Source organism: Artibeus jamaicensis, unplaced genomic scaffold (genome assembly GCF_021234435.1).
Source record: "Artibeus jamaicensis isolate MK-2021 breed Jamaican fruit bat unplaced genomic scaffold, CSHL_Jam_final contig_889, whole genome shotgun sequence".
NCBI lineage: Eukaryota > Metazoa > Chordata > Mammalia > Chiroptera > Phyllostomidae > Artibeus > Artibeus jamaicensis.
The window spans coordinates 2,800,482-2,822,489 of record NW_026522005.1 but is presented as its reverse complement, the minus strand read 5'-3'; the positions used below and the strand labels follow the sequence as shown (position 1 = coordinate 2,822,489).

At 43.9% G+C, this 22,008-nt stretch overlaps 1 protein-coding gene across 5 annotated transcripts in view; it reads right to left on the bottom strand.

Moving 5' to 3' along the window:
- Positions 1 to 11,799: 11,799 nt before the first annotated feature.
- DCUN1D4 (defective in cullin neddylation 1 domain containing 4) overlaps positions 11,800 to 22,008 on the bottom strand; it is a 71,532-nt gene continuing 61,323 nt past the window's right edge. For all 5 annotated transcript variants that reach the window (XM_037134604.2, XM_037134603.2, XM_037134607.2 and 2 more), the window contains 3 exons: positions 17,309 to 17,413; positions 15,155 to 15,257; positions 11,800 to 15,046 (listed from right to left, as the gene is read on the bottom strand). In XM_037134604.2, coding sequence (XP_036990499.1) covers positions 14,991 to 15,046; positions 15,155 to 15,257; positions 17,309 to 17,413 — 264 coding nt within the window. In that variant the 3' untranslated portion in view covers positions 11,800 to 14,990. The remainder of the gene's footprint in view (positions 15,047 to 15,154; positions 15,258 to 17,308; positions 17,414 to 22,008) is intronic.

Sequence of the window (22,008 nt, the reverse complement as noted above, 5' to 3'; positions counted from 1 at the left end):
CAGGAACTGGATTTTATTCCTGGATCCTCCAGTAATTCTTCGTTGCCCTGGAAATGTGACATTCTTCACCTGCCTCTGTTTATGTATCAACAAAACACAGGCAGATGCACCTGTGAGTGTGCCTAAGCACAGGTGCACGCACCACACACGTGCACACACACACCCACCATGTACTGTGGGGATGGCTCTGCGGTTTAAATGGTCCTGGTCCAGCTTTTCCCACAGAAAGTGCCACCTACCAGTCGACCCTTCAGGGTGCTCTCCGGGCCTTTTGCTGCCTTTTCTATTTCTCGCTTGGCTTTCAGTTTTCTTGTTCATCAACATCATAACCGCCCAATGGAAGAAGGGAAGGGAGGTTACACTGAGACTGTGCCCACTAAATGCCAAAAAACTACTGAGCCCGAATGTGTACAAAGCTCACTTTTCCCAGAACCCACCAGCTATTTACTGGTTTGCTGGCTTCAGAAAATCTGCCTGGTGATTGGCTATGAGCTCCAATAGAGTAATGGGAGGCAAATGAAAACTATTAGCTGTCCTTGCCTTTAAAGTTTTCAAGGTTAGTTACGTACACCAGGGTCCTACCCACTCCCCTGGAAACTGGGGAGAGAGAGGTGTTTTTCCACTAGCTCCTTCCAACTTCTCCTCGCCCACGTCCTTAAAACAGCTCACCCAACTCCTTCCCCATCTTCTGGCTGGCTTTGCAGCGGACCATCCCTCTCCTGACCCCTCTCTCAAACCCGTAACGCCAACCTAGGCCACTGTGTGTCCCCTAGCTAGCTTGGGAAACACGAATACAGACAAATCTCCTCCCCTCTCAGGTTAGTACCACAGAGCTAGGATGCTTTTAGAAAAAGCTTTATTAGGAACCTAATGGGCAAGCTAGTACTGAGCTGGCATTCACTAGTGTGACGCTGCTGATTATTGAGGTATTGAATCACTGCAAATAACACGGCCTTCTACATAAAAAACCTTAAAGCCCCCACAAAAAAACTGTTCAAAGTAAACTATAAAATCATCATACAAAAATCAGTAGCATTTCTATAACTAAGAAGTCAATTCCATTTACAGTAACATCAAAAATAGTAAGCACTCAGGTATTCCTAATCATAGTCAAGGAGGTGGCACCGAAAAACATAAAACACTGGGGAAGAAAATGGAAGGCGACACAAACAGGTGGAAATACAGCCTGTGTTCGTGGGCTGTAAGGATTGGTATTGTTAAAAACGTCCACACTGCCCAAAGTGATCTACAGGTCCAATGTAACCCCTACCAAAATTCGAATGGCCTATTTCACAAAAATAGGAAGACAATCCTAAAATTCTTGTAGAACCCGAAGACCCCAAAGAACCAAATCAATCTGGAGCAAAAAGAACCAAGCCAGAGGCATCAGACTTCCTGATTTCAAAAATACCCTGCAAAGTTACAACAGACGTAACAGTACAGCACCGGCATAGAAACGGACAGAAGTTTCCAGCCTAAACCTGGGCTCCGTCCTGGAAGCGTGAGGCCTCCCAGCCCAGTGATTCTAAAACAGGCACTGAGGATCAGGACCCGCCTGACAAGAGGAAAATGAAGGCTTCATTTGTTTTATTTTTATTTTTTATTGTGGTGAAATACACATAACATAAAATTTTCCATCTTCTTTCCAATTACAGTTCACGTTCAATACTATTCTGTATTAGTTTCAGGTGTGCAATATAGTAACCAGACAGCCACATACTTTTATAAAGTGTTCCCCCTGATGTCTGCAGTACCCTCCCGGCCCAGACACAGTTACTGCATTACCAACTCTGTTCCCCACGCTGCACTGTACATCGCCGGGACTGTTCCGTAACTGCCGATCTGCACTGCTCCATCCCTTCACCTTTTCCACCCAGCCCTCCAACCCCCTCCCCATCGGTCTGTTCTCTGTACCTGTCACTCTGCTTCTATTTTGTTCTTTACATTCTACCTATAAGTAAAATCGGACAGCTTTTCTTTCTAGACCCATGCATGCTGTTGCAAAATGGAAGGTTTCGTTCTTTTTTATGGACACGTAGTATCCCCAAGTGCCCAGCATAGAACTTCCCTCCCCCCATCTTTAGGTGTGTGGTTCAGTAGTGCTAGTCCATTCGCGTTAATCACGTTGTTGTGCAACAGGTCGCCAGGACCTTCTCGTCACGCGTAACAGAGACTCTGTCCCCCTCCCCCAGGCCCTGGTAAGGCACCGCACTTCATTTCTCCGTACCTCGTAGACATGCAGCTTTGCCTTCTTGGGACTGGCTCATCTCACTTATCTCAGTGCCTTCAAGGTTCATTTACGTTGTAGCATGTGTCAGAATTTCATTCCTTTTCAATATATACAGGCTGGAGCAGAAGCAGGTTTACAGTTGTTCATATGGAAAATAATACAATGAGTAATATACAGCAAGGCAAGTATAAACTGTGTTTCACAAACTCACTACTATAAACCTACTTTGCCCCACCCTGTGTTTTATGTGGTATATTATACACCACCTTTTGTTTATTTGCTTATCCGTCAGCGGACAAGTAGGCTGCTTCCGCCTTTTGGCCATTGTAAATGATGCTGCTGTGACTGTGAGTGGGCAAATATCTCTTCAAAACCTTGCTTTCAATTCTTCTGTGTCTATACCCGAAAGTGGAATAGCGGAATCATATGGTAGCTCTATTTTTAACTTTTTGAGAAACCTCTATGTTTGCCATACCTACGACACCATTTTACACTTCCACCCGCAGTTCACAGGGGTTCCAATATCCCCGCATCCCCATCAACGCTTGTTATTTTCTCTTTTTAAAAAGATTTTATTTATTTAATTTCTTTTTAGAGAGGGGGGAGGGAGAAGAAAAGGAAAGATTAATGTGTGGTTGCCTCTCACATGCCCCCTACTGGGGACCTGGCCTGCAACCCAGGCATGTGCCCTGACTGGGAATTGAACCAGGGACCTTTGAGTTCACAGGTTGACACTCAATCCACTGAGCCACATCAGCCAGGGACTTTTCTCTCTTTTTTTTTTTAACAGTAGTCATTTTAATGGGTGTGATCATGGTGTGAAAAGATAATTTTATTCCATTGTCCGTTATTCTAGCATTACGTCTTTTCATACTTTTTTAAAGGTTAAAATCTCCTTTCTCTGGTCAAATGATGGCAAATGTAAATACTATTTAAAATGCTCTTATATGGAAAAATTAGAAGCTGACATCACTGTGTCAGTCCTTGTAATTAAAAAAGAAATGTTCAGGGTATGCAGTCCAAGTCTAGAAACCTCCAGGCAGGAAAGAGCAGCAAGTGCACTAATACCTGCGTGGGGCAGAAGAGAATGTGTTTTAAAAAAGGAGATAAACTGGTCCTATCACAGATGCAATAGAGACAGAACAACGGATGGCCTAGCTGGTAGCCAACCCCACTAACTCTGTCCCGGAGGGGAGAGCAGACAGACATCAGGGACCAGGGAGGAGCACCCTGCCCCACCCACCCCACTGCCAGGAAGGCCAAGAGTTGAGAACTGGTGCGAGAGAAGTAATGATCTATTCAGCTAGATGTACTTTATAATTTTTGTCATTTCGCACTTCTCTTTAGATTTTTCTCATTTAAATAACTTATGGAAAACTGAATTCTGTATGTAGAGCGGCCACTAATGAGCTTGGAGTTTCTTTCAGATCACAGACACTGAGGGAAAACTGCACAGAACAGATGCACTCAGAAGTGCTATGCTGCATGGAGCCACCTCGCAGCAAAAGTCTGGGAAAAATCATCCAATGCACACTGTTCAGCTGTTCAAGATTTCGGATGCTATCCTACTGTAGACCTAAAACCAGGCAGGTTTCCGCCTTGTTCATAATTCTTAGAGACAGAGACAGAGAGAGAGCAACAGAAAAAGGTTTGATTTTATGTGGCAGAATTTGCAAGGAATTATATCACAGCATCGATCAGAATATCCAACCCAGGGAACATAAAGCTATGAAGCCTTCTATTAGTGCCAGGCTTTTTAACTAATAAGAATGTGAAGAGATGAATTGGTGTGTCCTTTTAAATGCCATTACCTAGAAGGCCATAAATGTATTTTAATGATTTTTGAACACATTCTTCTGAACAGCAACTCGCCATCCATTCAGAATAAACGTGATTTCCAGAAGTAACGAAAAGTGATTCAGAGCCACATCTGGTGAAGATGATTGGAACCTCGAAGGGAAATGCAAATGCCATCAAAAAAAGGAGTTACAGCTATGAAATCATAGCGCTGATATGTAAAGCTTTCTAAAGGCAATTCTGAGAGGGACTCCAGAAATATTTCAAACTATGGGAGCATTATTGGTAAAAGTGTGTAGGTGCCCAACTTGACTGCTCTGAAGGAAAAACTACAGCTTTCAATTCTGCTATGAATATGTGGGGGGAGTCAAGGCACAACCAACAGCATTGCTTTCCGAGCGCACCTCGTTCTCTTGGGATGCCCGACGCAAACCGGTGACCCGCGGGACATGTCCTGGACCCCACATTGGTTTTCTCTGCCTTACATAGTTCTTTTTTAAAAATTATTTTATTATTGGGGTATTTAATTTTTTTAAAAATCTCAATTTCTGACTAATCACGAACAAAAAGAAGCAGAATTGTGCCGTCGCAGTTGGGCTCCGGGGCCGACTGCCTGAGCGGGAACCCCAGCTCAACGACTTTCAAGTTTGACTTTCAAGTGACTAACCTCAGTGCCTTCAGACTCTGAGTAACTCAAATTATTTTCCTTGCCTGGAAAATAAGGATAATAATAGTACCTCCAGCATAGGGTTACTGTGAGCTTAAACTGAGATCATCTATTTGTCTCAATAAATATCAGCTATCCTCTGGGGACACTGCACCCCCGTTTCTGCAGGAGTTGAGCAGTGGCTGCCCTGATTAGAGACAAACTTACCGCAGTTTGACACAGCGACCTTCCGAGCCGCTCCATCCGTGGGCATCCATGCCGTGGGGGTCCACCCTGGCTCCCGTGGGCATTTGCAGTCAGCAACCCTTGCCTTAGAATTATAGATCTGGCCAATGAGCCACATTTCACGATAAAGAACTACCTCCCAATCACAAAGTTAGCCAACAGTAATGCTAGCTGTCTGTCTATCTGTCCAGGGCCATTTCTAGTGCTCCTTGAACTGTCCTAGAATCATGGCCCTCGGCCAAGTCTCTCACCTAGTACTCCAGAGAGCTGTAGCCAGGCTGATCACTCCCAAGGCACGCAGACTTGCAGAGCAAATGAAATTTCTTTCTTTCATCTATAAAGGATATTCTTCCTAGGATAACAGGAATAACTTAGACTTGCCAATGAAAAATATTTATATCTCTTCTGATCTAAATTGCCTTCTTTCTGTTTAAAGTTTTAGTCTATTGAAAATTAATTGAACCCTCTATCAGGACTGGTTTAAGCCGTCTTGTTGGAATGACTTCATGTCTCTGATTTCCGTCTTGTCTCCATTCTTTTCCTCTGGTTGGTGTCTGGGCGTCTGAGGTCACACTCTGTCTTTGAGGCTTTGGGGAGAAAGGCTCCCCAAATCGGGCTTTGCAGCTGTTCCTGGACTGCCCAGGGCTGCTCGTCATCATTCCCTGGCTGTCACTTGTCTGGGTTTTGTCAAGGCCTGGTAACCTGCCCTGCCTGGCCCACCCCACCCAGGCTCTCACGAACACTGGGGACTCACCGAGTCCCCTGCACACCAGTCTCTGAAGCCCTGCACTGAGGGCCACACTGTCCCATCTCTATGACCCTCATTGACAAGGTCCCCAGGGAAGCCTTTAGCCTCCATAGGTGCTGTCTGCACCTGGGTCCCTAGAAAAAGCCTCTGCAGTACAATGTAAAAGCCAGAGTGTGATTGGCAGAGGGATGGGATGGGGACCAGCACAGGGGAATTCAGAGAGCGAAAGGGTAACTATAGCAGGGGTGAGGGAACGCAAATGCAAATACAGGAGGGCCACAGGGAAACTGCTGGCTGCTCAGGCCCATGGGCACCCCTGAGGGGCTGTGTGGAGCCACTGAGTCATAGAGCAGTCAGGAGGCCCAGGGTGCAGTAGAAGAAAGAGGAGCAAGGACAAGGACTCTTATCTATTGGCTTCTTCCCACCTCAAACTTCTCCCCACCAATCAATTCTTTTGTACTGCAGGGTGGTGTTCCCAGTCCCTTGGGCAGCAATGAGAGAAGCAAAATCCCAGTCTAATCATGCTGCATCGGAACTTGAAAAGCCCGGGCTGTGGCTTCAGCTCCAATGGTTCCCTTAGGGGCTGCGTCTTGGACAGTTAGAGAGCGAGTGGCATGCTCAGGCTACGTGCTGCAGGCTGAACTGGCCAAGTCGTCACAGTCACTGGCCCACAGTGACTACAACGAGTACAGTGAGAGGACAGAAGGGTCCAGCGTGGCCGGCTGCAACCCCCGGGACTGGGCCCCGGGCGCACGTGGCCAAAGGAATCTGGGATGGAGGTGGATTAGGGCAGCACACCCCTTTGGGGTCATTGCAGGGTGGCCTGCGCCTGAGCCACACACCACCATGGTACAAAGAGCAGCTCTGGAGAGCAAACTTACAGCCCCCATCTCCTAACCCTGCTACCCCACTGTGTCTGATGGCTCTGGTGGCCCCAGGTCAGTGTGTGTGCGTGTGCGTGTGTGTGTTGGGGTGGGGGTCATCTCAGGTGGTCCCCCTCCGAGTCCTACATGATGCTCTCAGCAGTCTCCTGGTCAAATGAAACCACGTCTCCCCCTCCCTTCCTGCTTCCTCCTAGCACCTCCTACAGCCCCTGGAGACCAGGAGGGGCAGGTTCCAGCCTCCCACTTCACTTTCTCATGTGCTCCTGTCCTGAAGGTCAAGCCCATGGGCAGCAAAGGGATCTTCCCTGTGCAGTAGAACCCTCTGGGCTGGGTCCTCAGACACTGGTCCTTGAGCTTGTTGGGGGGGGGGGGTGATCTGCCATGTGGGGAGGTCCCTGTGAGGTCCTGCTAGGTGTGCCAGCAATGCCAGGCTCTCACCCCCTTTTTCTGGCCACTTGTCATGGTCACGTGTGTGGGGAGCCGACTGAGGGGTGAGGTAACCTGTTCCCCCGGGCAAAGAGCAGGCTTGCTGTAAGAGGTGCCTCTGACACTCAGTGTTCCTTGGCCAAGACACAGCCTTTCTCACCCTTCCCTGGTGTTTCCTGTGAGCGCCTGCTGAGGCCAGTGGAGAATTTACAAAGGGTGCAACATTGTGAGGCTCCGCGGGCTCTGTATTATCACGTTAGTCACACTCGGCCTGCAGCAACTCATTAAAAACCTTAGTTGAATTCTTCTTAACAGCATCTAGAAGGGCATCTGCCCTGGCCAACCCAGTGCTCACAGCACATTGCTCCTTGGATGTTCCCGTCGTTGGACTTCAAGTTGGTTACATGCATTCTCAGCTCTCTGATCAAGAAAAGTTATAAATTTGCAGATATTCTTGCAGATTACCACTTATTTGATTAAGGGGTAAAATGATGAACTTACTGAAGACAATGATTCAACAGTAAACAGATAAACCATCATAAAATAAGACAATACTCTTCGATATAAAAAATATAATAGGGAATGAGTACTATTGCTATTCATTAGAATCCTTGCTGAATTATACAATTCACAACCATAGTCATGTATGACTTTGATAAAAAAGATTTTAAAGTTGCAAAAGGCATACATCCGGTTCATATGCTGTTGGCTGCTGCTCCAGTTTGGGGGGGACACCAAAACCACAGAATTCCGATCCCTCCCACTGAGAGAATTTGAATCAGCTCCTCTCCAAGATGCAGAAATTAGAAGTTTGGGAAGTACTGACTCATTGTCAGGTTGGCAATTCTATGACCTGTCTTTACTTCTTCGATGACTAGAAAAAAATCTGGGTTGCTTGAGGCACCAAGTTGGCATCCCAGAGTATCTGAGTATTAAAACTAGTATTCATATAATTAAGTGGCATGAGAGGAGCCACTCATAGCAGGTATGATGTGTTCAGATCGCTGCCCAGACAAGCCGGACACTGCAGTGGGCAGCTCCACTCGGCTTCAGAGAAGCTTCATTCCCGCAAACGAGCACTTTGCCACCTGCTGACAGACCCCTTACAGTAGTTCCCTGGGCTGGAGTCGTGGTTCCCAGACAGCTTGGCACCCCTTCGCCTCCTCTTCTCTCAAAGCTCCCCCCGAACCAAGCATTCCCAGAATCTCATTTACAGAAAGAAATGAGTCATGAGGATGGGATGTGTCATATTTTAGCTGCTAGTGAATTTCTTGGGCACTTTCCATTTAGTGGCTTAGGACTCAATTTGAAGCAGTAACTAGCTTTCAGTTACAATAAGATGAAGTCGGGTCAAGCAGAAATTGAAACTTGGGAAATGCAGAATGTGCTCTGCAGCTTCGAAGAGGGATGGGGGAGTGTCAAAATCCGTGCCGCGGGTTCCCAGGCTGGCCAGCTTTTCATCAGAGAAACAAGTAATAAGTTTGTATAACTTCATGTGTCTTCAAATCGAGACAAATGAAAACCAAGGAGCTGTGATTATCCCCCAATACTGAATGGGGTCCAACTAGAAAAATCGGAAAGGACAGCATAACATGCAGTCTATTACCATCCTTCCCCCTGAGGCACTGGGGTTTGAACCAGAGCGGGGTGAGCAGAACAGGGCTTTGAGGAGAGCAGACTGCTACTGCTTACAGAAATGGGTAGTTACTCGCTGTCTCAGCCAAGCTCTGCCAAGATCAGAAGATTCCTCTCCTTGGTCAGCAGCCTCCCCACGACTATGAAGCCCCCCTTTTTTTCCTGTTGGCATCTTTTCATCAATGGCATTGCCATCCCTTGCTGACAACCACAAACTCTTTTGTCCTTAAAAGCTTAAGCTCTCCGCTGCCTCTGTGTGCACTCTCTGAGTCTGACACCGAGTCCCCATCCATCCCTACGCCCTTCTCTCCAAAAGGGACTCTCAGCTCCAGCTGAGCTGCCATCTTTCTGGTCTACCATTTATGAGTGGCTGATGCCGCATAAACCAAACAGGCACAGGGCCTCTCAGAGGTCCTTCTAAATTCTTCAACCCACTTCCTGCTCTACATGTCTATGAACTTTAATGCCCATGTTTCCAATTTCACGTAGGAATGCTGCCTTACGTATGATTAAAATTTGTTGACACAACGATTACACTGAAACTCTGAAAACCAGCCTTGCTGCAGGAAGAACAAGGGCTGGAAGGATTCAGGAGCACTAAGACATGCAGAATGGGTTGCTGGGAGACACCTCATCTTTTATTCAGTGATTCGGGGTGTATCTGTGATAGGATTATAACCCTTGTTAAGTCCTACTCTCAAGATGGACTACTTAGCAGCCACCACAGGTCATGAAGCCAAAATAAACAATAACCAAGTAGAGAGGAAATACAATGGCTTTCAATATCTGTGCTACTGGACGCAGGCCCAAAACGTTTCAGGGACGTGTTCTTTGGTGTTGCATTCCGCTGCAGCTCTTTATCATCGCACGTTTATGGAAAGATCTCTAGAGAACGCCAGTGTGAATTTCAACCATTCAGAGTCAGGCAATTCTGAGATGCCCCCGCTGGAAAGTGCCAGAGGGAGAAATAAACCCCTTTCAGATCCCTTTCTCAGGCCGGGACTCATCACAGTCCACATTCTTCAGTGATTGCAAAGAAATCTCTTTCAAAGCACTGAATACATTCTGTCAGGAGAAGGGATTTACATTTTAAATGAATGTTTTAAAAAATTTCCATTTAATGATTACAGTCAATTTTTGTTTTTCAGTTTCCAATTATTATTCTTGGCATAGCCTCCTTACTTACCCTAATTTCTAAGCAAGTGCTTCTACACATGGGATGATTTTATTTTTTGTTAAAGCAGTTGAAGGTAAATGCCAGGAATGAATTCAGTAGGGAAAAAACCACCAAAACCATTCTGTGCTGAATGTGCTCTGAGTGGTCAATGTGCCCTATTCTGGACTACATTCTGCCCTGCAGGCTTGGATAAGCAGACAGGACTGGAGCGCTTGGAAGTATTATCTCTTCATCTGATGGGGTTATTTTTGTTTCTCTCTAGCTATAACGAAGTTCCAGAGGCAACGCTTTCTAAGAGAATCGATCATAAAAGCTTTACTCGAATTTTCTTCCTGAAAGTTCTCCTTCACCTCAGGATTTGGGGATAACACTCAGATGAGTCGGCTACTTACGGTGCCACACAACACAGTACCACGGAAAACACATTCTACCTTCTGGCAGGGTCACACAAATTAAGAGAGCTGCTTTCCAAAAAACGTAGGTGACTAACCTGCATTACTGTAGCCCGGGATGGACCAGTGATCTACCTCTCCTGTGGGCAAGGTTTTCCATTTTCCAGTTCATTTTTCTCTGCTTCCCATTATCTCCAAAACCTATCTATAAAAATGCCCTTCCCTCCGAGCAACCTTCTGTAAATGGCACCGCAGCGGGGTTGTCTCCAGTGGACATCTGTGACTTACCCTCTCCCCAGTCTGTCCCCCCAGTTCTGATGGCACTGCTGGAGAACTTTACTTCCGCTCATGCTAATTTTTATGTAAACTTCTGTCCAGAGAAGACATTTCATGTTCCTATGTTCTATTGCTGAATAACAGAAATACACAATAATAATAGCACCTCCTGACATTCTACCGTCACTGCAGCCAAGGTTAGAATCCTACCCACTCGCCACCCACTCCTTTCTATCAATTTAGGATTAAGTTTTCTCCTTTATCTCCACCCACCATCCATCTCCTCTCTTTGTGGGTATCAGCAAGAATATTTACCTGGTGTGATCCTCAGCTTTTGGCCCAGATTATAATGGAAAAACCTTCCACATCAGCAGTGTAAAATGGTGCCCTGGAATTCTGTTTATTAGAAATACTGTTTGTTTTTTTTTACCTCCTCGGTTGGGTTCAAGCTTCTAAAAATCTGAAAGTCTGTCTCAGTCCATCCTGGTTTCATGTGAGGTGACTTTTCGGCTCCTGGCCATTCCTTGTCAAGCACGGCCTCTGCTGCTTGCTGCTCGCTTGCTTCCTCCACACACGCACACCTCTCTGGGCAACCACCTGGAGCCAGAGGTCCTGCTGCCGGGGAGCCGAGAATGCAGGGCACCTTTGAAGAGCGGTCAGCGGGGCTGACACGCATTCGCAGTCTAACTGGGGGGGAGCCTGGGAGGCAGTGGAAAATGGTCACTTCTGCCCGGCCCCTGGCACTATCGGCTCAGTGTTTAGAAATACACAACAAATGGTGGTGTATTTTCTTAAATCACTATCTGTTCGAGGAGTGTTTGTGCCGTACTGTGCTCCAAACGAAGAGACTACAGAGATATGACAACTGAATGCAACGCTTATGCCTGGATGAAAAATAAAATAGTAGCTATCAAATGGACACAAGCAGAGAGGCCCTAATCCAGGCCGTGTATTGGGTAACGGTGCCAGGCCAGTGTTAAATATCTTGAATGTGATCACTATTGTGGTTATAAGAATGCCTTTGTTTGGAAATATTAGGTATAAAGTGTCATAATGTAATTCACTCTCAGGGGCTTAGAGAAAATATATATCTATTTACAGAGAGAAATACATGCACATTCAGAGTGGCAGAAAAATGTGGTAAAATGTTAAAAACTGGAAAATCTAGGCGACAGGCATATGGATGTTCATTATATTATTCTTGCATTCTTTTCTTGTGCTTTGAAATTTTTCAATATAAAAAGTTGGGAAAAGAAAAGGAATAGCAAACAGAATACTTTAAAATTACCTTGAGTGGTTTTGGGGAAAAAAGCCAGAGAAGAAGAATTCACAAAAGCAGCTCTGAAACCAAACACAAATACTTTTTATTTATGGGCTATCATCTCACATCAATTCCGTTAAAACCTAAACCAGTTTGCCGTACTCTAGTTAGGTGGCATGACGGTGTCTGACTGGGCCGGGGGTCACGGGACTTGCACACGCGCGTGGATGTGAGGCAAATGCCGACGACACAAAGCGTTCACGGTTATGGGTTAGCTGCTGCTCCTTTACCAGTGACCCCCGAAGGAAATTATCTTATGAAGAAAGCAACCCACGTTTTGGTCTCATTTACAGACATCCAACATTTTAGTTGGTCGATGAATTCTATACATTCATTATACAATGTAACATATTAAAGAATAAAAGATAAGGCTTACAGAGGTATTTTAGCAGTTGTAAGAATAAAAACCAAGGGCACGAACAAACTTTTAAAGCTTTCTGTATAAACTTCAAAAGCACTGTTAAAATGGAGACTGAGAGGCAGCAGAAATCTGCTGTTGAACCAGGAGGTTTGTCTAGTCAGATTTATAAAAAACTTAATTCAGAGTTCATGCTTCAATAAAGCTGCATGTAACCTTACAGTGGGTGTTTACGGCAAATGAAATAACGAAGTTTCTGACCTACCGCAGCAGTAAACATCTCCAAGTCGCATCCCGCTACAACGGAGCATTGCAACGTGGAGTTCAAAACACAATGGACAGGGAGGAAGGGTGTAGGCTTGGGTCATAAAGAAAACCAGAAGAAGGCACCCTGATTGATTTGACATTAGCCAGTAATAAGTGCTTGATGACTGCTCAGGTTTATGGAACTGAGGGACATTTTAAAGAAAAGGTATCTTATCATCTGATCCCTTCCCCGCCCCTTAAGAATAACTGCATAAAATCAAGAAAACCAAGGGCAAATGCTCTGCCATGAGAGGTTTCTTTTTCAAGGGAGTTTAAAGATTATTTGGAGCTTTCTACACATGCAAGACATTCTCTTTAGAATACTTTCACATAATACCTCATGAAATAGTTTTAACTTGGGTTGCCCCCCCATCATCAAATGGTCATTGTGGAAAAAAAGCAGTATCTCCCCTGCAACAGTTCTTTATTTTCGTATTAACTGTGCTTAAGTCTCTAGTCTCTAACAATAACTTAAAATAATTTAATCTATGATTTATATTTATATATTCATTTCTGATTTATAGTTGACCAAATTTCAGAACTGTTAACTTAGCATTATGATTTTTTTAAACTTCAAGGGATATGGCTGAAATGAATCAAGCTCTCCACAGACCTGAACCTGTGGCCATCGCCCCTGGAACGGCACCGTCGGAACGGAGCCCCTTCCAATGCGCTGGTCTGCAGAGCTACGCTTGCCATGAACCCTCCTGGTTCTTTTCAGGTATTAACATGCACAAACTGGTATGAACTTACAAGGTCAAAGTGAGTCTACAATCCCTAAACAAGGAATGAATGAGTATGCTTAATCACTACAGAGTTTTTCAAACTTCTGGTTTATTTCACAGCAAACCAAACCTTTCTACTTGGTAGAAAAAGGAAGTAATTCTACCAGACCATGATTTAGTATGTGCGCACACACTGTATATACATACAAAATTTCTGATTTGGGTGGTTCGGTTACAGGAAAAAAAAATGAATATCTGAACACTGCTTGCAAAGAAACTGTGAAATAGTGGTCAAGAGTAGCTGTGTGCTTTGCTCATTTAATGGCATTTAAAGGTTCACATGGACTTCAGATTTCCCAGCCAGATTCTGAAATGACCTGAACCTCTTCCAGCCAGTCCACGTTCAATCATGATCTTGCTCACAGCAGTAGCACTCACTTATTCAAACGCCCCACGAGCTTTTTACTTGGTTGAAATCATCAGGCTTGTGTTTTCACAAAACTTTAGGGGCTAAATTAGTCATTCAATAGCACCAGATAGTCGAGGGGGAAAATGTCATCTATACATTTCCTAAAAATAGTAAGGCAAGGGGAGGAAAAAAAAAAAGACATAAAATACAAACCTAAAAATCTTGTCCTGTTTCCTCATTCACATAAATAAAAGCTATCACCTCTGTGTACAAATTACTCAGGTAACGTCGAGTGCTCTCCAGGAAAGGTCCTACTGTGTGAGAGGGTTAGCACAATGCTGGTGGTCTTGTGTCCACTGCCTGCAGCGGACATTCTGCCAGGGAAAAGCCTAGCGTGAAAGAAACAAAAAGGAAAACAAAACAAAACACCTCTCACTTATAATAGAGTTCTTTTTCCAAAAAACTAAAAAATTAGATACCGTGAAAGCTTAACTAAAACTTCAAGCCACAACTGAAATTGCTCTGCAATTATAAAATGCCAGCAAACCACTGGGTTTCCATGGAGGAGGCAAAACAAATTGTACTCAGAATGGCATAGAAAGCATCGGCAGACCAGACACTAGAAGATGCAAAAGAGAAAGAAAAACCACTAAAGAAAGTTTGTAAGAGTTTATAACCGTTCCATTGAAAAAAATGGTGCCATTTCAGTTTGTTCATTTGTACCTATATTCAAATTACTACAGCTTTTTAACATTAAAAAATAAAAGCCTATACCTTGCACGGTAGAAATGACTGGTGACACAGTGCATGTCTACATGGTCAATAAATGATCAGTCTCATCATTTAAAATGCTCACACTCAGGAAACCAAATCATATTTGGCATATGCCTCTGCGAAGTTCTAACTCCCACCCTCTTCCAAAAGTTGGCCTCCTGAACAATAAGGTGAATCCTGGCAACATTTACTTATGGTTAACAGCTGTTCTGTCTTATTTTCTAAAATGCTACATTTGAGACCAAATAAAGTATAATTGGTTCATTTGAAAAAAGGGACTAGAAATATGCCACAAAAATTATTTTTACAATGCATTTTTGCAGAAATAATCTCTAGGTGAAGCTTTTTCTTTTTATACACATATACAAAATTTAAACAGCAATATACACATAATCACAGTGAGGACGTTGGCAAATTCACCAATCTGTAGTGTAAATACAAACCGCAAAGCAGCCTTCCAAGAGAACAATGCTACACAGCAGGCAGAGCTGGCCCATTCAATAGCAAACACCAAAAACGTCCCTGCAAAAGGGAGACAGTGCAAGAAAAGCAGCATGCGCTTTGATACAAACAGCAATTTATGGCTAATGGTTGACATAACTGTGGTAACAGTGACTCTCGCGCTGCTATGCATAAAGTCCTAGGACATCTGTTTGTCTTTATACCACTCCACAAACTCGTCCAACAACACTGGCCCTGAAGAGAGAGAGAGAAAACAACATGGCTCTGAGGCTTTTCCCCATGACAAGGATGAGCAAATGCACAGCGGTGGGGAAGGGTGAGGGGACATGCGCCAGTACTTACATGCGCCGTCTTCATCATAGTTGCTGAGGTCAAGGTTAATTGTTCTGCTAAACTCTAGCACATTGCACCACTGGTCTTTGTTAATAACTTTGTATTTCGATTGCTGATGGAGGGAAAAGTAGTATGAATTACTGACACAATTAACAAATGGGACAGTTTCCACTGCTGTGTAAATCAACACAGTGCATAAAGGTCAACTCTTTCCATCTGGTGTGTCAGGCACCAGTCTAGAATGACAGCGAGAACAGGAGTAGAACTTAAGATGATGATTTTCACTACAAATATATTACAGGGGCCCAACACAAAATGCTAAGCACATAAAAGAAACACAATTTTATATCCCTAGAGGTGACATTTCTAAATCGTAGGAGCCCATTTACATAAGGTAGGGATACTACCTACTTCATAGAGATGCTGCAAGGATGGAGAGACAGTTCGTGCAATTTATGTAAAGTTCTGCATCCCTGCTTGGCACACAGAAAGTGCTAAGCAAAGACCAGCTCCAGGGACAAGCCCAGACAGGAGCAGGGTGCTCTCTGTCGCACTGTGGGCTGAGGGCGCCTGCAGCAGCAGGCGACTCGAGGAGAACTGACTATGAGCTGCAGGTGGTCTCAGACTCGGTGCTCCAGCCACTGAAGAAATGGCTTTGTAATAAAGTCAGAACTGGGATCTGATCATGAGTAACCAGAAGAGCCATGGAGGAGCTTTCTATTCTTCTCAGACGAGAAATATGCCACATGTGTACTTTAAAATATGGTATTCCTGTGTAAAGATTTGAAAATACAAGCCAGATCCAACCAGTTTAAGTCCTAACCACTGACACCTGAAACACTAGAGAGCAATACAGGCACACGCAAAAAACAAGAGAGTTGAGCCTGTGGTTTTGAGGATGCAAACACAAGAAACATTAAAAATGAAAGAATTACTGTCTCCTTTTAAAAGGAGATGAAAACTAGTAAGAAAGAGAACAAAAGCTACAGGTTTAACTTTCTAAGCAACTAGCAGCCAGTCAGTGAAGCAGCTGCTGGGGCTACTGGAACGGCACAGAGTCGCAGCACGGGCTGCGCCAAGGTCGTTCGGCTTCCAAACCCTATACTCGGGCTCGAATTCTGCTAAAGGACTGAGAACAGGACCCTGTCTCTACGCATTTCCCAAACAAAGTTAACATTTCAGGGGGTTGTCAGGGAAATCAGAACAGATCATCTGTACATGTGAACTGTCATGTGAACAAATACTCCTTATGTTAAAACTAGTTTTTACAACTTCCTTGAGGAGTTCCAGTTAGTAATGTTACAAGCAATTTTTAATAATAGTCCTTGAAGAATCATATCAGTTGGAAGTTCCTCTAGACAATTACATAAAGTAAATCGTAAGAAAGATTATTTCAAGAATGAAGCTGGAGTCCAGATAAGGCTCAGGATTTCCTCAAAGACGTAACACCCTCGTCTTTCCAAGCAAAGGATATTTTTTAAGGGGTTTGGGCAAAACAAAAAAAAAGAAGGGGGTTTGGGGCGGGAGAGCAAGAAGATGAGATGTGTAAGTGGCAACCCTAGCAGCTCAGACCTGCATCTTAAGTACTTCCAACTCCTACGGTACTGCACTGCACCAGATCCAGCTCCTCGTAATCGGCAGCTCAAAGTTTTTTATTAGTGGTGCTTAAACAGTGATGAGGTGAACTGCTGGATTGTTTCTACTACAAAAGTGAAGAAGACTTACACTGAAGGAGATTTGTGTCCGTTTGTCTAACGCTTAGATTGATTCAAGGTCTGCAAGCTACTTGGAGATAAGAGTAAAAGCAACTACATTACACACTTCTTTTAATAAGAAGGTCCATGGCTATTTTTCAATCTTTGCTTAATGAGAAGTGGAAATTCACTTAAAACCATGAAGGAAAGTGCATCTTGCTTTACTGAAGGAGAGGAAAGCACAGAACTGCAGCTGTCTTTGATGCGCTTGTACTGGGAGCGCGGGGACCCAGTGTTACATGCACACACAGGCACCGGCAGAGAAAACAAGGAGCTGCTGACCGACAGCAATTATGTCACCGTAGTTTCTACAGACAGAAAAGCGTAACAAACAGAAAATGGTTAAATAAAGTATACTTGGTAGTTCTAAGCAAGCAAAAACATATTCGATAAAATAACAATGTGGTACCTCTAAGAATTGGTGAAAAACTGGAAAAAGGGGCCAGATTTTTCCTAATAACAGTCCCAACATGCACTTGGCAGTGTTTATGTCTAGGCTGCGCTGGTCCTTTTCCTGTTCAACAAACAAAAACAAGGATGAGCCAGATGCCCCCAAATAATAAATTTCAATAATCCACATTTCTATTTCACATCAACAAGACATTAGTGAACAGCTCATTGATCATTTGTCAAACACTATAACCCCCTGGATCATGACTACAGCGGGGGAGTGGAAGTAGTCACACACAATGAAAGGCTCCGTCACTCTGGTACTAGATAAACACACTGAGAGAGGGATTCATGTCAACTGGATCACCACCCTAGTGCCAAATCAATTCGTTATGTAGCAGCAGCATCTACGGTTTTTTCATGGGATAAATAAAAATCTGTAACTGAAACCCTTGCTGTTTGGCATTTACGATAATTATCAAAATCACAACTGCTCCCCCCAAAGCCCATAATTTAATTAAATGAAGTTTAACCATTTTGATTTCCATGCTTAGGAATCAGGCTTCCTTACATAAACGTCATTTTTCCAACAACTTTATTTTGTTGGCAATTGTTTTCCTTGTACCTAAAAACGTTGGAACTAAATCCAGCTATAAATGCTGGGCCTCTGGAGGTTCTCTCCGAGCAAGTGGGCGTGTTTATCTCCCTTTCACCCACCTGCTCGGGGAGAAAACTCTGTTACAGTCCTTCTTACCTTGGATTTTCAGGGATGTGAAATCCAGCAGAATATCCCTAACTAGTAACCACATGAAAGACATTTCACAAAGAAAGCAGAAAAAAGAGCGCATAAACCTCAAATGGGCAGATTAAATTGACTCCACTCATATTTGCAATTAAGGACCCTACTTGCTGATTCTTTACTTTCTTACAAATCTCTGTTCCAGAACTGCAAGTGGGGAGTTGCTATGGAAGGGCACAGAGGACCCGGTGCCACAAGTGGTGACCCCACACACATCCAAAGCTAGCCCTCCCGTAGTGTCCTGACTCCCGTGGAAATTTGCAAAAGTACTTTCCTACAGAGGGAGGAGGTTCCTGGCACTCCCGATGTGGTGCAATCTGGTGTTGTGACCACCGTCAGCAACCTATGCAGCCTTACCGATCTCCTGGTAGAAGACATTATTAACTCAGTGAAGGGCTCTTTACTACCGGAGAATTTCTGGCCTTGACACTGAATTTAAAAGTGAAGGACTTAAACGATAGCAAATGTAAAGGCCTCAACTCAACAACAGCAAACAAGACAGATGAAGATACACAAAGAGGTGTGATCAGTCTTTGTTCCCAGTCATGAAACAGAACAACCGTCCACGACCCGGACAGGTCAGGTGGCTGCACACCATCCTTCTCTTGTCACACGCCACACCACTTAAGTCTGGTGACGGCAGGGTCGTCCCAGTCCCACAGTTCAATGTAAACCAGTGTAGCCTCCTTTCCACTGCATTCTCTGCCTGACCCTTGGCCACGCACTGCATCCTGCCTGGGCTGTTGTAGTCCCGATGAAGAGGAGGACAAGAGAAAAGGTGTTCTAGAGATTGCTCACCTTTTGCCAACCAAGCCTCATGGGTTTGTTGCATTTCAGTGGCTTCTACTGTGATGCACCGCACAACAGCACGGAAAACTTCCTCCTACTCTCTAACATAGGTGCGGGCAGATGGCAACAGCACACTACACTGTCAAGCAACCCACAAGACAATGAGTGAGCTGTTGGAAACACACATGGCACCACTGGCCCAAAGGTCACTTGCTGAACAGCCGATGCAGCACAGGGCTGACAACACCGGCACTTGGGGAAAGCTTTCCCTTGGAAAAGTTTGTAGTCATTCGCTAATCCTAAATCATTGGTCTTGCCATGATGTGTACTGTGCCTTTTTCCAACATCATCAATGCCTATGTCCCCATCACAGTGGACATACACTAAGGCGACAACAAGACCCAGACAAGACTCTGCAACAACATAATCATCTGACAAACTGATGATCACGAAGGATTCTGAAGCATGTGTTTGGTTGGCAGCGATGCCCAAACAGGGAGGAAGGCATCAGACTCACAGGACCGGAGGCTGAACAGCCCTCAGTCACTCCTGCTGTGCAAGGGTGCCAGCGGCAGCTTGCAACCACTGACACCATCTTCTGCCTAGCAAAGGAGAGAAAGACAGCGTGGACGCACGCAAGACCTGAATGGTGGCATCCAGCTGATAACCAGCACTGCCTGCTGGTCAATTTGAGGCTACGTGTAAATGACCACAACTGGAAACACTCAGAATTCCTGGGAACAACACAGTCAGGAGATCCCACTACCAATTATCTGCTGAACATGGAAATGGAGACACGCCCGGGGGGGTTCTCTGGCAACAACAACCCCAAAGGCTCTCGCTGCCAAGCGGCTCCCAATCACAAGTGAAATGACCTCCCAGGATGCTATGAGGCTGGGCATTTTTTTAAAAAATGATAATCACCTTAACTAATTCAAAGAGTACAGCAAAGGCATTCAGACGCTCCTCACAAGAAATTAAAATGGTGCACCGTGAACACTGAGCCGGGGGCCTCCACCGTGGAGCAAGGGCAGACTCCTGCGTGCCCTGGTCAGCATCTGGGCAGAAGGAACCTTGCGGCCCATCAGGGTAAAGAAGAAATGGAACTTTCCTCCCTGCCCCCCTCTTGACCCCACATGTGCTGGTATGTATTTCATAAATTTTAATCTTCTAAGAAAAACTTTAAATTTTGTACTTTTCAAATAACAAAAAAGCTGAACAGATGCCACACACCAAAGACATGCTGACCCCCCTCAGTACACAACTGGATTCTGTGTCATCCTTTAATCACAGATTAAAAAGAGGAGCTACAGACGAGGCCAGGCCTTAGTGATACAGCTACAAACATCAAAGAACCCTACTCTGACCACTCTAGGAAGTCATGTTTTGCATATGGAATAAATGAACTCCTCCAGCTAAAGACTAGTAACAGCTAATACACAGAATAATGGCTTCTTATTAAAGTCTGATTTGGAGTTCTAATATGAAAAAACATTACTGCCTTTGTTTATCTAAGACTGTTCCAGTATAAGTCTTCGTATGATATGTGAAAATTAAGTCTTTTTCCCTTAAATGGCACAAGTAACTTCAAAACAATAGTGGAAACAAATACGTAACCATATCTATGCAAATATGATATTATAAAAATGAATCTTCAACCATCTATGTATCCCGATATGCCCTTCAGAGACCCCCAACAATTTCAGATGACCTATTTCCAACTTTCACAAAGTTTTCATAGCTTAGAGCAGGGGTGTCAAACTCATTTTCACCGAGGGCCACATCAGCCTTGTGATTGCCTTCAAAGGGCCGAATGTATTTTTAGGGCTGTATACATGTAACTACTCCTTAAGTAGGGGCAAGGAGCTCAGTACTGCCGCTGGGTAGAACCAAGGTGCTGGGCCGGATAAAACATGGTAGAGGGCAGGATTTGGCCCGTGGGCCTTGTGTTTGCCACCTGCGACTTAAAACTTGTATGTTAAAGGGCAAACCTTTAATTATTAAAATTATAAAGGAAAACATTTTCAACAGTAAAAGAAATTCCCTAGATTTTTAAGAACTATCTGGACTCAAAAACCATATAAATACCATGATTCACAAACATAAATGGTCACCATAAAAAGGACCAAAAAAATAAAGACCCACAACATATATCATAGAATTCCATCTGAGAGCATAAAGATTACAAAAACTAAAGAGAAAATGCAGTCTTAACACAGCTACCTAAGTAAACAAAAACAAGGTAAAAAGAGAGCTCTAATTTGACTCTTAAATAATGTGACAGTTTATAAAACTGAAAATATAGCAAATCAGTTTTTTGAATGGGAGATTTGTTTCTTTCTAATACATATTTTTAAAAGTCATAAAACCCAAGAGTGTCCAGTGGGAAAAACAAATCTAAATAATTATGCTCTTTGAACTTACCCAGCATTATTTTACAGATCACAATGTTTGCAAGGTTACTAAACTGAATTATTGACATTCCTTTAATAAAAGAAAAACAATCTGCCAATGGACACAGTTTCTCCTCCTCATTTTACTTGGTACTGATTCTACCACTAAGTATTATTCTTGGAAAATAAGGAGGCTCACAGACACCTATGTAATGTCAGTGAATCATAATTCAACACTATTTCTAATTCTATGGCTTGCTTTTATTGAGAACTGAGAATTAGATAATCTGAGCCAGAAATTGTTCTAAGTGGCTTATTAAGACAGTACATTAAATTCATTTAATACGAAAACCCTTTTAAGACGGGTATTATTATTATCCCCAATTTATAAATAAGAAAACTGTGGCAAAGGGAGTTAAAAATGACGGCCATGAAGTTGGAGCTGGGACTTGAATGAGGAAGTCTGACTCCACACCTGAGCTCTTCATTGCGTGCGATCTCACTTCCCTGAGAAGTAATTAAGGGAGAGAGATTCATTTATTATTTTTTAACAATTTTAATTATTTGTTTTTAGAGTGAGGGGAAGGGAGGGAAAGAGGGCTAGAGAAACACTGACTGGTTGCCTCTCGAATGTGCCCTAACTGGGGTTCGAACCCGCAAACCAGGCGCGTGCCCTGACCAGGAATCAAACCAGTGACCTTTCACTTTACAGCACAAAATGCCAAACCAACAGAGTCA